Source organism: Macaca mulatta, chromosome 1 (assembly GCF_049350105.2).
Source record: "Macaca mulatta isolate MMU2019108-1 chromosome 1, T2T-MMU8v2.0, whole genome shotgun sequence".
In the NCBI taxonomy this organism is placed as follows: Eukaryota; Metazoa; Chordata; class Mammalia; order Primates; family Cercopithecidae; genus Macaca; species Macaca mulatta.
Genome location: NC_133406.1, coordinates 141,337,079 through 141,353,819, shown reverse-complemented (window position 1 = coordinate 141,353,819; position 16,741 = coordinate 141,337,079). Strand labels below are relative to the sequence as shown.

At 36.9% G+C, this 16,741-nt stretch overlaps 1 protein-coding gene across 2 annotated transcripts in view; it reads right to left on the bottom strand.

Annotated features, from left to right (window-relative positions):
• Positions 1-16,741, bottom strand: part of PLPPR5 (phospholipid phosphatase related 5) — a 118,533-nt gene that overhangs the window by 13,355 nt on the left and 88,437 nt on the right. The window contains exon 5 of one of the 2 annotated variants that reach the window (XM_001105460.5): positions 11,680-11,814. In XM_001105460.5, the coding sequence (XP_001105460.3) occupies positions 11,680-11,814 (135 nt within the window). The remainder of the gene's footprint in view (positions 1-11,679; positions 11,815-16,741) is intronic. The other variant, XM_015145642.3, reaches the window with a different exon arrangement.

Genomic DNA, 16,741 nt, shown 5'->3' with positions numbered 1-16,741 from the left:
TGTGAAGCACCTATGTGCCAAGAAGTTTATCTGTGATGTGTTAATTCCAACAATTATCCTACAGGGAAACCAACATTGGATCAATTCTTCAGATAAGGAGAGGAGTGATTTGTCTAACTCCATTTCAATATTATGCAGCTGCACCAGGCTTCAAACCTAGCTCCAAAATCCAAGCTCTCTGTCAGCCCATCACTCTGACTAAATTCCACTTCACGTTTCACCATGACCACTGTAATCTTATAAAATCTGCAAAAGAGTCAATCAATGTAAAGTTCAATTCCTTGGGTCACCGGGAGCTCTTTCAGAACATTCCTATCGATGTAATTTTTTTTTGCAGTTGCCATGGGAATTAAACATGGCAATTTTCATCTGTAATAGTATATACTCATTATAATATTTCTAAATTTTTGGAGCTATTATCACTTCTTATCACTGTCATTCAGCTGATGTTTCTGTTAAGAGGGGTGTGCTTTTACATGATGAGCTTCATGGGGTAGTGTAGGTTGGTGAAAAGCCCCTTATCCTAGGTGTAAAACTGAATCTTGTAAACTATTTCTATCATGACTTTCCCCTTCTTTTTGGCAAGAGAGAATTCCCTTTGGTTCAATTGATTAAGAGCACATCAACCTAAGAAAAAATAGTGCCTGAGTTTAGATGGAAAAAATCATTTTCTCAAAAAGCATTTTCAAATTAGCCAGGAGTGGTTATTGTGGCCTGTCGTACCTACCTTAATAAAACTATATGGATATTAATTTCCCTTAGATCTACTGGAAATATCCCATTTTCTGTCAAATCCTATTCATCCTTGTATTTATTTTTAAGTATTTTTGTTCCTTTACCAGATAAAGCCTTTTTTTCTAGATTTTCTATATGGCATCAGTTAAAATGCATAATTCATACATTATCTCCCTGTGCTGACCTCTGCCAGTCTCATAGACTCAGCATTGGTCCTTGGAGTGAGAATAAGCACAGGCAGGAGACAGAGGACTACAGAGCTCAGTGCTTTGCTGCTGGGGTGACTGCAGTCTGTCCTATGAGGATTGTCTGGAAGGAATGCCAGTGCACACCTTACCCGTTAATTATAAAGGATAGGAAGCTGTGAAGAAAGAACAGGGAAGGGCCATAGATGGAGGATCAGCATACACTATGGGTAGGGGAGAGGGATGGTTTTCTTAGTGACACTCTGGCTGGAAGCCCTTTTCTACTGTAAATCATGAGGTGAGATAAGTCCTCTAAATCAGCACCTTACAGCAGACTTTGCCAAATGACATCTGGCCAGTCACGATGGCATAACATGGCTTGGTTTTACTGAGATCTAGTAAGCATCATCTGTAGCATTCAACTGGATTCTTACGATAGCCTTTCAGATTCTTTTGTTGTTTCATATTGCTCTCTTATTCTCCTCTCTGAACAAGCCCTTTCCTTCCTTAAAGTCCTTTTTGGAAGGACTTTAAGGAAGTCCTTTTTGGAAGGTACCCAGTTGCTTACAGCGTAAACATCAACTTCTTAATGTTGTATAAAACATCCCTCATCACCTTCATCCAAGGTCACACAGAACACTTTTCCATGTATTTATTTCCTAATTGTATTTGCTCTCTAATGATTTGCCTATTCATGAACTTGACCAATCAGGCTGTTTTCTATATTATAGACATCAACTTTTTGACATGTGTGTTGTTTATATTTTATACTTTGTAATTGGCCTTTTGTAAATCATTTTAAACTACTCTTGGTAACTTATTTTTTAAAATGCTTGAACATTTTTTCTAGTTACCAATGCCAAGAATGAAAGCACTGATAATGAGTCCCACCTTTATGAAATCTGGAGAATTTTATATTTTTACATTTTTGCTGGTATTATCTAGAATTCATCTCATTTTGTCATCTTAATTTTCTTTTCTTATATATCTTCTACTTAAATTTTATAGTTTTGTACAGTTTGTTACTTTATTTTACTAATTAGTTTTAATTTTACTAGTTTTATATTGAGATGGTTTCTATTCTTTCTGCCAATTCATTCATATCCTAATTTGATCTCTAGTTACTGGTGTATTACTCAGTTAATTGCTAAACATTTTCGGTACCTTTTTGTGAGTAGTTTAATTCCTGAATTCTTGTAGAGCTGATATTTTATGGTTGTTTTAATACTTAAATGACCTTTTGGGTAGAAATAGGATTACGTCATGAACTAATTCCTTGAAAATTCTGAAGACATTACTACATCTAGAAAAGATAGAGTAGGATAGATGTTGCATCTAATGTTATTCAGACACAAGTCTGAGACCAGCATGCTGTCAGCCTTGGATAGGTCAACAACTCTTTCTGTCTTTGTGGTTGTATTAGTTTTCACTAGGTAATGCTATATACCTAGTATATACACAGTGTGTGGCTATATACAGTGTGTGGCTGTATATAGTGTGTGTATATTATATACATTATATATATTATATATACACACACTATAATATATAGTATTACCTAGTGTATGTATATATATATTGTATATATATGTGTATATATATAGTATATGTGTATATATATAGTATAACAACCCCAAAGGCTCAGTGACTTCCAACAATAATACTTATTTCATCCTCATACTACATGTTGTTGGCCAGGTTCTTAATCTGCTCTAGGCCACAGGTTGGAGGCAGGCTGGCTTCTCCTGTCTTTCCATTTTACAGCCCAGGCTGAGGCAGCAGTACTTGTCTGGAAAATGATCTTTTCCTGCAAAAAGGCAGGGGCAAGAATACTGACAGAAACTCATGATAGCTCTACATGTTTCTGATTAATGAAGTTTATATCAGGTCTAGTCACATGTTATTGACCAAGTCCAAAGTAACTGGAGTAGGAAGAACACTCTGCCTAAGGAAGGAAATAGCTAATAACTGGGAACAATACTACTACCTATCACAGAACTTACAAGGTTCTTTCTTGAGTACTGAAATTCAAAAATTTCACTGAGGAGCATCTAATTCCAATACATATTTCAATAGTTATTTTTTATCCTTTTAACCCTTCCAGCTTAAAGATTCAAGTATTTATTTGGAAGAAAAGTTCCTTTAAAGTGTATTTCTAAATATTGTCATCTTCTTCAGATACAATGATTCACATGTTAGGTTTTTGTGGTATGTCCTCCACATCTATGATCTTTTCTCAGATATCAATTTAATTCTCATTTTTTAAATTATAAAATAATATAACCAACAACTTTTTCCAGTGTGAACTTTGTTCTTTATGGTTTCTAGTATAGTTTTAATCCCACCATGACATTATTTGTTTTCTTATATTACATTCCTGATTGTGTCAGCTATCTTTCATCTGACATTCATTTCACAAGTTTTCTTTAATTTCCTTGACTGTGGGAAGAAGATGGTATCTACAATAAATTTAATTATTTTTATTGTTATATATATATATTTTTTTTCTTTTTTTTTTTTATGAAGTCTCACTCTGTTGCCGAGGCTGGAGTGCAGTGCCATGATCTTGGTTCGCTGTAACCTCCGCCTCCCGGTTTCAAGCGATTCTCCTGCCTCAGCTTCCCAAGTAGCTGGGACTACAGGCACGTGCCACCAGGCCCAGATAATTTTTATATTTTCAGGAGAGGCGAGGTTTCACCATGTTGGCCAGGCTGGTCTTGAACTCCTGACCTCAGGTGATCCACCCGCCTTGGCCTCCCAAAGTACTGGGATTACAGGTGTGAGCCACGGCGCCCAGCCAAATTTCTTGTAATCTTTTGTTTGTTTCTTAAAAAAAAATTGTGCTAAATGCACAATTTGGCAGAGAAAAATAAACCAAATACTTTCAGAAAGGTCGTGCGAGCCCTAAGGAAGTACAGTGTTTTAAATTACCCTGGGGGAGTTTTTCTGAGGGCCTTTTGTCTATCTGAATATATCAGCAGTCAATCCAATGAGGAAGCACTGAAACCTCTTCAGAGAGCAGGTTTGTTTGTTTGTTCGTTTCTTAAAAACAAACAAACAAAACCCCCCCAAAAACCCCATGCTCTATTAAAATATCTCTTTCTCTCTCTTCTGTGTCATTTGAAAGGATTTAAGTTCTTGTCCTGATTATTCATGCTTGAAATAGGACAGATTTAGCTCAGTTCATTTTCCTAAAATGAGTGGGAAAGGAGTCATCAGTTATCTCTTAATGATAATCATGAATTGCTAGGGAATCCTCTACTTAGATCATGAGCAGAAAAGCTGGAGGATGTAGTTTTATATCATCAGTCTGAGAGGACTGTGAGAAGAAGCTAAGACCATGAGCATTTTCAGGAAGGTCACTTTGTCTCTATACAATTTCATTCATTATGTTTGTTGAAACCAGGAAGACTACCGATCAGTTCAGTCGAACTTCTATTCAAGGAGTATGTGCAATCCTTGCAGGCAGGTTTTGGTTCTGGACAAAGGGAACTCCTCATCCAGGTGTGAGGTACCCATCCAGTTCATAAAAGCTTTCCTTGATCTGGCATGAACCCCTAATAGTGAGAAGCCTAATCTGAGGACAGCTTCTTGTCTCAGAGCTTTCTTTGGGCATTTGCTTATTTGCTAACTCTGTCTCAACATGGTGTTGATCCAAGGTGTTCAGATGTTCTCCAAATGAAACGAACTCCTTACTCTGTTAGAGATTGCTCCTCGCTCTCATTCCCACTCTTTGGAATTTTGGGATATTATTGGGGCCACATAGACTTTTAGCTACTCGTACAACACTGTATTTCTTAAAGAGCAAAGAAAAAATGGCATTGTCCTTTGTGAGATTTCCTAAAACTGGGTTTATTTGTACCATATCTAGTCAAAATGCCAAAAGAATTTTACTTTATCTAGTTTTCACTCTTGGTGACACAGCTATTAAGATATTAATTCCTACATTATTTTTGATAATATAGGAGTGTAAAGGTAACGAAATGTAAACGTCTCCATCTCTAGTTCCTAGAGTCAAACATTTGTTTCTTGGACTCCTAAGAATAATTAATAGAGTCTTTGTGTCTTGGAGATATCCTGAAGCCAGCAACACCGAAGCTTTTGTTTTGTTTGAGATATGTGGGCCACTGAAGACCAGAGCCAGCAAAGCATGAATTTGAGAGAAAGGGGTGGTGTGGCCCATGAGGATATTTGGCTCCCTGGGTCCTTGGGTGGATGGGGGGTTTGTAGATCCTGTAAATGAGAAGCATCTGCACACGGCTCACATGAAGGGCCCCAGGGCTACTGGTACCTAAAATAGGGATGGCTGCAGGTGCCACAGAAAGCTGAACCCTGGGTATGAAGGTGTGAGAGATACCCCCAAGATTTCCATACACAATTTGGCAGAGAAAACTAAACCAAACACTTTCAGAAAGGTCGTGTGAGCCCTAAGAAAGTACAGGGTTTTAAATTACCCTGGGGGAGTTTTTCTGAGGGCCTTTTGTCTATCTGAACGTATCAGCAGTCAATCCAATGAGGAAGCACTGGAACCTCCTCAGAGAGCACCTTAAATAATTGAATAATTTTTAAAAAGATAATGACTTTCAGTCATAAACTTATTCATGAATAGTATAGTATTTCATTGTAGGAATAAGGAAAAGAAGGAAGAAAAGAAAGAAGGAAAGAAGGAAGGGAGGAGGGAAGGAAGGAGGAAGGAAGGAAAGAAAGGTCAGAAATGTGGATAAGGTCATGGTCCACTAACCTCAGTTGACTCCTTCAGTTTAAGCATTGCTCTGACTGGTGTCTGTTTCTCTCTTTCTTTCCTTCCTTCCTTCCTTCCTTCCTTCCTTCCTTCCTTCCTTCCTTCCTTCCTTCCTTCCTTCCTTCCTTCCTTCCTTCCTTTTCTTTCTTTCTTTCTTTCTTTCTTTCTTTCTTTCTTTCTTTCTTTCTTTCTTTCTTTCTTTCTTTCTTTCTCTCTCTCTCTCTCTCTCTCTCTCTCTCTCATCCACATGTCCCTTTCTATACTACTAAAGATAAATAGATGGTATTTTGCCTAAGTGATTTTATTATATATACATTTAATATACATATAAAGTTTTTTTTTTTAAAAACTTTCCAATATATATTGGAAAACTTCCCATGTCTTGATTTACCTCATCCATTTTAGCTTTTAAATAATAATAATAATTATAGTTACGATTATTAAGGGTTTCACTGGTACCAGACACGGTTTAAGTGCTTTACCATTAACTTATTGAACTCATATAATGATCAATTTATGAAAGAGAAAACTGAATCACCAAGCATTTAAGTGAGTTGCCTAAGTTCAAAATTATCCAAAATTCTCAGCTAGTTTGCCTCCAGAACCTAAGAGCAAAAGCACTACACTACAATGTACTGGATCCCGTTGATTTAATAATTCACTACTCATATATATTTAAGCTTTTCATGATTTAATACGACAAAGAGTCATACAAAAGTTACTAGTAACCTGAATATTTAGTGGACGTTGGGATATAATGGGCCAGTTTCCACAGATGATTAATTATTTTCACAAACCAAATGTAATGAATGTTCAGATATACTTGGCTTTCAGAAAAATCAGGACTTTTCCTCATAAACTATGGTAATTAGCTATATGAAAAACTCCCTATAATTAAGGGATAAATTGCTGGCGTAAAAATAAAGAATGCTGGTATGCTATAATTACACTGCAGCTTATAGTTTGTCAAACATGTACTTTGAACATAAAAGGTTATATAAGTACATAATTTCTAAACGAAACCCTTTGCCTTCTCCATACAAAAGTGACAACCAGAAAATGACAGCTTGGCATAATAATGCTAAAACTCTTGGTCATGCTTGCAGACCAAACTTTCACACCAGGCTCCCTTACGTTTTTCAGAGGGCCAGCTTTAAGGTCTAATGCCACTCTCCAACTATCAATTATTAAGATCAAAGTACTGGGAAGAATTTTGCATTTACTTGTTTACCAATATGAGCCATGATTAATGCAATAAGGTGAGTACCCGCTTAGTGATGTTCACAGGCTCTTGGAAACCAAGTTTAAGTAGAATGAAGTATAATGAAACCAATTTGACCATAGGCTAATTGATATAAGCAGGAATTAAGTTTCTATGGCATATTTCTGGTCACAAAGACATCACCAAACTTCTAAATAAAGACCAAAATGGTTCTAATATAAAACACTGGAATAAATGTGATTATACATACATACATTTAAGAAAGATTAATAGAGGCCGGGCGCGGTGGCTCAAGCCTGTAATCCCAGCACTTTGGGAGGCCGAGACGGGCAGATCACGAGGTCAGGAGATCGAGACCATCCTGGCTAACATGGTGAAACCCCATCTCTACTAAAAAATACAAAAAACTAGCCGGGCGAGGTGGCTGGTGCCTGTAGTCCCAGCTACTCGGGAGGCTGAGGCAGGAGAATAGCGTAAACCCGGGAGGCGGAGCTTGCAGTGAGCTGAGATCCGGCCACTGCACTCCAGTCTGGGCGACAGAGCAAGACTCCGTCTCAAAAAAAAAAAAAAAAAAAAAAAAAGAAAGATTAATAGAAACAAGCATGATAATTATCTGCCCAATTATTTTGGTTCAGGGTAGCATGTGGCCAGAACCTAGCATAGCAGCTCAGGGCTAAGGCAGTAACCAGCCCTGGACAGGATGCCATCCCACAGCAGGTGCACTAACACACACACATCACATTCACCCACACTGGGACCATTTAAGCATGCTACTTCACCTAATAGGTAGTCTTTGGGAGGTGGGAGGAAAACAGGGTAGAAAAGCCATGCAGACATGGGGAGAATGTGCAAACTCCAGACAGCAGCCCTAGCTAGAGAGAGAGAGAGAGTGTGTGTGTGTTTTTGTTTTTTTCTCATCGGTGTTAGAAAGAAATGATATTGAATGAAATGATGTCATTCGAAGACCTGCTGTGTATTTATCCCAAATGCTCCTTATCACACACAAAAAGAGAAAGCTATTGTAGGCTTCCCTTAAGTGGTAGCCTTCCTCCCTTTCTGCCTGATGAACACAAATACATGTCCTCTCAGCAGCACAGTTCCAAAGGCATGCCTGAGATGTATTCTCAGCACCTGGCCTTGTGATCATCCCATGCTCTTTGTGACTGCAGGGGGCAGAACTTGCACTGTGCAGACAGCATCCTGCCTGGGAACAGGAATACAAAGATGGGAGAGTAAAGCTGGAGCTCAATGTGGTGCCAATGTACTATAGTGAGTAAGGGGAGAACTGAATCAGATTCAAACCATTTTTATTTCCTAGCTACCGGAGTGAAAACAGAGTGCATAAATTTGTTATGAACCAAAAAATTAATAAAAGAAACATGCCACTTAACCTAATATGTACATGAATACATATATTAACGAATACTCATCTCTAACAATTTATACATGAATAGAATATTTTTGCTTTTACTATCAAATATTTCAAAGCTCCCTATAAATAAAAATGAACTAGCATAACATTGACAAGAACCTTTTAAATAATTTAATAGATATAATGATGTAATGATATATATGAATATTTGGCAATGCTAGAAAGCTACCAAAGAACATTCATGCAAATAAATGTTAAAAGGTAGAAGGCAGTGATTATTACTGAAGTTAATTTCAGACGTATACAAAATGAAAAGGTTGTAATAGTTACCCTGACCATATTATTCAAAATATGTCTAAGATCTCTTCCTATATTTCACAACCCTTATTTTTTAGAGATGGGATCAGAGATGGGGTCTCTATCTGTTGCCCAGGCTGGAGTACAGTGGTGTGATCATAGCTCACTGCAGCCTTGAACTCCTGGGCTCGAGCAGTTATCCTCTCTCAGTCTCCTGAGTCTCTGGGACTACAGGCACATGCCACCACACCTGGCTAATTTTTATTTTTAATTTTTTTTTGCAGAAATGGAGTCTCGCTATTGTTACAGCCCAGGGTGGTCTCAAATTCCTGACCTTAAGGGATCCTTCCCCCTTAGCCTCCCAAAGCACTGGCATTACAAGCATGAACCATTATCCCTGGGCTAAATTCTACTGTTTTTAATCTTTATTTAGTAAGTTAAACAAGATCTAATTTTGTACAGATTATTCAGCTTTTAAACACATTTTCTTACATAGGTATGTGTCTCAAAACATTACATTGTATATTTTTTCTCAGCTGTTTATCAATGATCTGGACTTTTGCAAATTACTTAACCAGTTGGAAGTTCAGTTTTCTTAACTGTAAAATAGGAATATGCATTGTAATAGGATATCAGCTAAGTCACTATAGAAAAGAAATTAGAACAATTTAATGGCTGAGAGGAGAAAGTAGTTCACTTCTTTCTCAGAACCATCTAGGCTGGGTGAAATCTGTTCCATAAGCTCATCCAGGGACCCAGGTTAGCAGGATAGATTGATCATCTTACAAAGGGATTTCCGAGGTTGCTCCAGTCATACCTTTTTCATTTGGTGAGAAAGGGTAGAGAATGTCCAGGGCAAGAGTCTTCAAAGAGATAAATCAGAGGTTGAACTTATTCCTTCTGCTCACATTCCATTTGTCTAAACTTGGTCTCATGGTTACACCTAACTGCAAGGGAAGCTGGGAAACATAGATTGTAGCTGGGCAGTCATGAATATAGCTAAAATTAGGGGATTCAATTATTAAAAGGAAGAAGGGGAGAAGGAATACTGAGTATTAGCAGTTCTTACCATTATAATGAGGATCGTGTTTAAAAATTGCTGTGAGTACTGAAATTGTATTTGTAGAGCATAGAAGTATTTTGTGGGATTTATATAAACCATCAGCACAGGACTTGACACATACTGATGATTATTAAATGGTAGTCATTATTAGTGTTAGTATATTATTATCATTAAATACTTCTATCCTTACCTGAATGCTTGAATTCTCTCCAAAGTATCATGGGCAAGTAATTATTTAGCTATTCTGGAATTCCTATAGTAAAAGGAAATTTTATCTCTCTTAAGGCAGCCATTTCATTTTCAGAGTTTTTTCTTCTTTCTAGCCATTATTTATCTTCTTACACTCACTTTGCTTTGTCCTAATTGTGATCTCAGACACCCTCCAGAACACATCTCACCCCTCTGTCATACAAGAGTCCTTCAGATTCTTATGGGAAGCTATTGCTTCTTTCATGAGTTTTCTTTAAGCACTTTTTTTTGTTCCTCCAACAGTCCCTCGTAATCCATGATGTTGAGTACATCCCAAAGAAATTCATTCACTCATTTAACAAATATTTATTGAGTATCAACTATTTTATCAATGTCCACTTTAAAACTGTGTTGTCAAGATCAGTACACACTATTCAAAGTTGGTCTGACCAGAGCCTAGCAGTGCACACCATCAACCCCCTCATTCAGGGTATCATTTTCCCCAAGTGGGCCTTAAGACCATTTAACTCTTTTGTTAGTCCTATCATACTGTTGACACATGTTGACTTGGTGCCTGTTACACCCCAAGCCTTTTTCATTTGTGCAATTAACCTAGATGTACCCTACTTTACACATGAAGTTTTTAAAAAATCCAAATACAAAATGTTTCCTTTATTTCTAGTTAAATATGAATTGCATCTCATTGCAGTCACTGAATTTTTATTCTTTCGTTGAATATGTTAATTATCTTTCACAGATACACACAATCTGAATACCTGATTAGTGTGTAACTGACTCTTCAGCTAAGATACTGACCAAATGTGGAAGTGAACAAGACTGAAGAGAAGCCACTAGTATACCTCAGAGCAATCATTTAACTAGTTACAAATGCACATAACTGCACCAACATTTACGAAATATTATCCTATGTGGTTCTTCCAAAAGTCTCAAGAAAAGTTTTTATCAAATACTTGGTTTCTGTGCTCACTGCCATGCCCAATGAGGCCTTGGCCGACCAGGCCAAGTGCTACTATCTGGCTGCATTCAGCCCAATGGAGTCTCAGAATCTCCCTCATTAGAAGAGCATGACTGGTGTTTTCCTGATGGCAGACCTTTGTGCACTGAGATTCAACAAATCCTTATTGAATTGTGAATGTGGGCCAGGCATTGTGCTGAGCACTTTCTCCTATAAATGGAACATGGAAGATACGGAATATATTTTGTAAAAATTGCAATATATCCTCAAGGAAAACTATTTTATTTTTCCTATGTGTGAGACCAGTACACAATGTTCCTTATTTAGAAACTACGGCAAAGTACTAAATAGATTTCACATACAGGTACTCCTCACCTTTTAGCATGAGGAAGACAAACACATATTTTATTTTTTGATACAGTCTCACTCTGTTGCCTAAGCTGGACTGCAGCGGCATGATCTTGGCTCACTGCAACCTTTGCTTCCCAGGTTCAAGTGATTCTGGTGCCTCAGCCTCCCAAGTAGCTGGGACTACAGATGCATGCCACCACGCCCAGCTAATTTTTGTATTTTTTTGGTAGAGATGAGGTTTCTCCACGTTGGCCAGGCCGGTCTTGAACTCCTGGTCTCCAGTGATCTGTCCGCCTTGGCCTCCCAAAGAGCTGGGATTGATTACAGGCCAGGTGTGAGCCACTGTGACCAGCCTACAGATTTTTTAAATGTGATATATATTTTTCTATTATTATCTCTTTAGTGGCTAAATTCTTGCTAAATATCACATTACACTCTGAGGCTAAGTAAATCAACATAAACTGTGTGGACATGCTCCAGATATACATACAGGAATGATGATTCATTTGCTCTAGATATTATAGTTTCGAATTTAAATTGTGAATCACCTGTACAGATGTTACCTTTTCCAAAGGACTTTCTACTCGAGGAATGCTGATTGTTGGCATCTGTGTCAGATTATCCATGTGTATATGCTCATTTTCTGCTTGTCTTCCTTTGAAATTATTTACCACGCACACAACCTAAAATTTCAGAAAACAATTACAGTTAAAGCAAACTGTGCTCACTGTGACTTTCACCCTTTTGAGGAGCTTAATAAATCTAAACATCTAAGAAAGTATTAAAGTTACTTAAATGTTACATGTATATGAATTTATACCGATTTATCATATACATTTATTGTAAAGTTTATTGTATAAATTTTAATAGCTGCTCCAATGCAGATATGTTTAAGAAAACTCACAGTTAATATGTAGCTCACTCAATTATGACAATTTTACTATTCAAAAATTTTCATTAAAGTATAGTCAATGCTCAAATCGATCATAACACCAACCTTATAAAAACTTATAGCAAGCTAACCTTTTCCTAATATGGCTAACCTACAATTTAATTTAAATGCTAATTATTTTTTATTGCTTCAGTATCATTATATTCATAATAAACCTTTTACAATTGGCACTCTCTAATTTAGCAGCATCCCTTAATGAACCTAGTTTGTCATCTATTATTGTGTCCCATATATACTCGGCATACCAACAATAGCTTACCGGGGCTACCACTGAAATAGAAAACCCTCTACATAAAGAAAATTGACCCTTGTTTCAATGGATTATATCTCACAGGTGACAGAATTTGAACTAAACCAGAGGTTCTCATACTTAATGTGCATAAAAATACATTTTTGGCATTGTTAAAGATGCATACTCTGAAGCCCTCCCCTAAAGATTCTGATTTAGTAAATGAAGAATGGGGCCTAGGAGTTGGCACTTCAAAAATACATTCAAGAAGCTTCTAATGCAGGTGAATCATATTTAAGAAATAATGAATTAAACATACCTGGAAAATTATTTGCTACTGTTTGCTTATACAATAAACAAGGTATTCTTGGGAAAGGTATTCTTGAGTTTTATTTTCTGTGCTTCATATTCTATTACAAATCAAAATACAGGACTTACTTGCAGCTATAACCTAACGTTCATTTTGTAACGTAAGTACTTAATATATAATTATACATTTACGTTTCATATTTTCATAAATGTTACACTGAAAAGCCTTTTCTTTAGTAGAATTCATTACTGAATATCTTCAAAGGCCAATTAGATCTTGGTTGCTTTCCAGTTTTTAAATAAAATTTACAAATCCATAAAATAATAACATGTACTGAGACTTTATGTCAGAAAAATACTTCTTTGCAAACTGTTACAGACTTCTTATCCTTCCACTTCCCAGAAGAACTACAGATTAGAAACATAGATCAAAGCCTGGTAATTTAGGCCGGGCGCGGTGGCTCATGCCTGTAATGCCAGCACTTTGGGAGGCCGAGACGGGCGGATCACAAGGTCAGGAGATCGAGACCATCCTGGCTAACACGGTGAAACCCCGTCTCTACTAAAGGTACAAAAAACTAGCCGGGCGAGGTGGCGGGCGCCTGTAGTCCCAGCTACTCGGGAGGCTGAGGCAGGAGAATGGCGTAAACCCAGGAGGCGGAGCTTGTAGTGAGCCGAGTTCTCGCCACTGCACTCCAGCCTGGGTGACAGAGCAAAGACTCTGTCTCAAAAAAAAAAAAAAGCCTGGTAATTTGATACCTCAACTTTGCAGTTGCCACTTTAAAGATCTTTAAAGCAAGGGACAGTAAAGGCTTAGAGATGGGTACTTGATAAAACTACTACCTCATGATGTTACCAGCTTCATGACCCCACAAAGGTCGAACAGATACTGATTGCTCTAGAGATAAAGTAAGCAAATTTTTCGTGTTAAAGGAACATAGTAAATATTTTTGGCTTTGCAGCCTTACAACCTTTGCTGCAACTGTTCAACTGCCTTTTTGGTGCCAAAATAGCCTCTGACAGTTCATAAACAAATGGGAGTGTCAATATTCAAAAATAACTTTATTTACAAAGATAGGCAGCAGATCATATTTGGGTCTGTGGGCTGCAGTTGGCTGACCGACCACTACTCTAAAATACAAATGATATAGTCAAGAATTTTAGCCAACAATAACAACAATGAAACAAATAAGCAGTTTCACACCCATTCCATGAAATACATACACATATACACATATTTCCCTTTTCACTAGTAGTAGAAATTATTGGAAAATTGGGAAGATGAATAACATTGATAATTATTTTGAAGTAAAATTTGTTAACAATGAAATAACTGTACATAGATATATGGATCTCATGTGATAAAAGTTTATCTACAGACAATATGGGCTTCTGGAATGATAATTATTTTATATTATGTAGGTTTTGGAAACTCTTTGAAACGATGTATTGGTTATCTCGTTGCCTTAATTAAGGATCAAGGTAATTCCACTGAAGCAGCTAGGAATTTGCATATGAAATACTTAAGTGACTAACCCATAGCAGATACTGATCAAATTGTATCTACTAGCATCATGATTATTCTTCTTAGTATTTTAATTATCGGGAAATAAATTACCTAATCCTCTGTAGAGTTAGACTCCCAATATTTAAGAAGTCTTGTCTGCTAACATTTACAAGTATGGAACAGATGTCCTGTTTGTAAAAATGGTGATAAGAAAAAGTGAGGGACTTGGTGTTTGATCTTGAGCATGCCTGAGTCTATACGTTCTCAGACAGTTCTCTGGGTCTCAGTTTTATCAATTTGAAAGTGAAAAGGTTGCAATAGATCACTAAATTAACTTCATTTCTTTGTCTGGCAAAGGTATGACAATTCAACAACTACTCAAAACTAAACTCAAGATCTGTCCCCTCCAGCACCCACTCCAAACCTGATCTTTTCTCTGGACACTTTCAAGGAAAGGCAACGTGCCACCCCATCCCTCAACACCCACCTCCACCCCAATGCAGCTGCACAAGGCTAAAAACTTGAATTAATCCTTTACACCTCTTACACATGACCAGTTACTGAATCTGCTCAATGTCACTTTCTAAATATCTTGATATCTATGTATCTTGATTTCTTATATTTTCTTCATTTTATCTCCTCCACCAACTCCAAAAACTAAGCAACTACCACCTGTTGCCTGGATACCTACACAGCTTCATAAACTATCTCTCTGAATCTAATCTTGGCCCCTCTATTTCCACCATAATGTGAGAATGATCTTTCCAAATGCAAACTGGATTGTGTTACCCCCTTAACGCCATTCATGGCTTGGCTTTCCATATTTCTTAATGTGTAAACTCTGGCCCAGGCCCACTTTTACAGCCTTTCTTCTCTGTTTTCAAAACACTTTCTGTTAGCTTTCACTTCCAGCTGTTTGGATACTCCTCACCTTCACTGTTTTTGGATGCCATATCTAACTCAGCCGTGATATCTCATCTCAGCTTCACTTCCTCATGGATGCCTTCCTTGAACTCCTAGCTAGGACGGTTTATTTTGTTTTTGTTTGTTTGCTTTTTGCTCACATGGAGCTGTGATTCTTTTTATCAGAGCACTTAGTATGAAATTAAACATCATTTAAAGTAATACTTTGATTGATGTGTCTCTTCCAAGTTCCACAAATGCAGAGATGTTCTTTTTTGCTCACCGCTGTGTTCCCACTGTCACAGTGAAGGATCAGATTAATGAATGAGCAAGCATCTAGGACAGAAATTGTCAAATTTTCTGATGTGCTTATACAATTTAACGTTACTCTGCTTTCAGACATTCTGTTTTTACATGAGTGACTTCCACATGTATAATTCTTGTAATTCTATTCTCTCCTACCAAGATGATATGAGTAAATCATCACTATATATATATTTTCTTTTTCCTGTCGTGATGATTACTTAATCTGATCCATTCTTGTTCATTTTCACTCTTTGTGGTAAATGAAACATCATTATTGTATGGGGTTAAGTGCATGGGCTTTGGGGTCAAACTGGTCTGGATCATAATCCTGGATCTCTCAGTTATTAGCTTTGTGAACATGGGCAAGTTACTTCATATAATCAGGCTTCAATTTTTTTTAAACCTGCAAAATGAAGACAATAAAAACATTTCACTGAGCCGTTCTGAGGGTTAATTGCAATAATGTAGTAAAGAGCACAATAGCTATTATTGTTACTGTTATATATCATAACATGACAAGCTATTGTTGCGGCTCAATAAACTTGAGCTAGTCTGCGTGACACTATCATATATATCATAATCAATCTACAAATATTGTTCAACTAGTATTTGTTTTGTATTTTGCTAAGTATCGTGATTCTGCTGTCTAACCTGAAACAAAATGCCCATGAGATAAGAGTAATACAATTAACACAGCATTAATTCCTTATTAAATTATAAGAGGACAGACTCAAAGAGTGGTAGAAATGCAGGAAAAAATGGAAAAATCAGCCAATCAGGGAAACTTCCTGGGGAAACTGGATCTTGTCTGAGACAAATCTCAAGTGTCTAAAGGGTTTGAATATAGTCATCAAACGTGAAGACTGTGGTATTCAATGTCTTGTCTGCACTAGGCTGCACTTCTTACATGTGGGATTTCACTTAATCCTTAAAAGAATTCTTTTAAGTATTCTTTTAAGTAAATAAAACATTCTTTATTCATTCTTTCATGTATTAATTCATTCATCATACATTTATTCAGTGCTTCCTCTGTATCAGACCTTGTTCTAGTTACTGGGAATATGCAGTGAACAAAACAAACAAACAAACTTCACAAGGAGCTTACATTCTAGTGGGATTGATAGGAAAGCAAAACCAAAAAAGTTCCATATGGTATATTGCACACTAATTTATTACACATTAATTAATATTACATATTAAAGGCTGAAACATCCTATGTAGAAAAGTAAAGTAGGGAATGAGGAAAGGAATCCTCAAGGAGAAGTAGTCATTTTAAACATGGTTCAGGGAAGGCCTCACTATTTTAGTAAGAAGCAATAATGTCTACAATTCAAAATTATGGTCAGAGAGCAAAGACACAAGACATGGAAGAAATATTTTTATAGTGGAAATGAACCTGGCCTA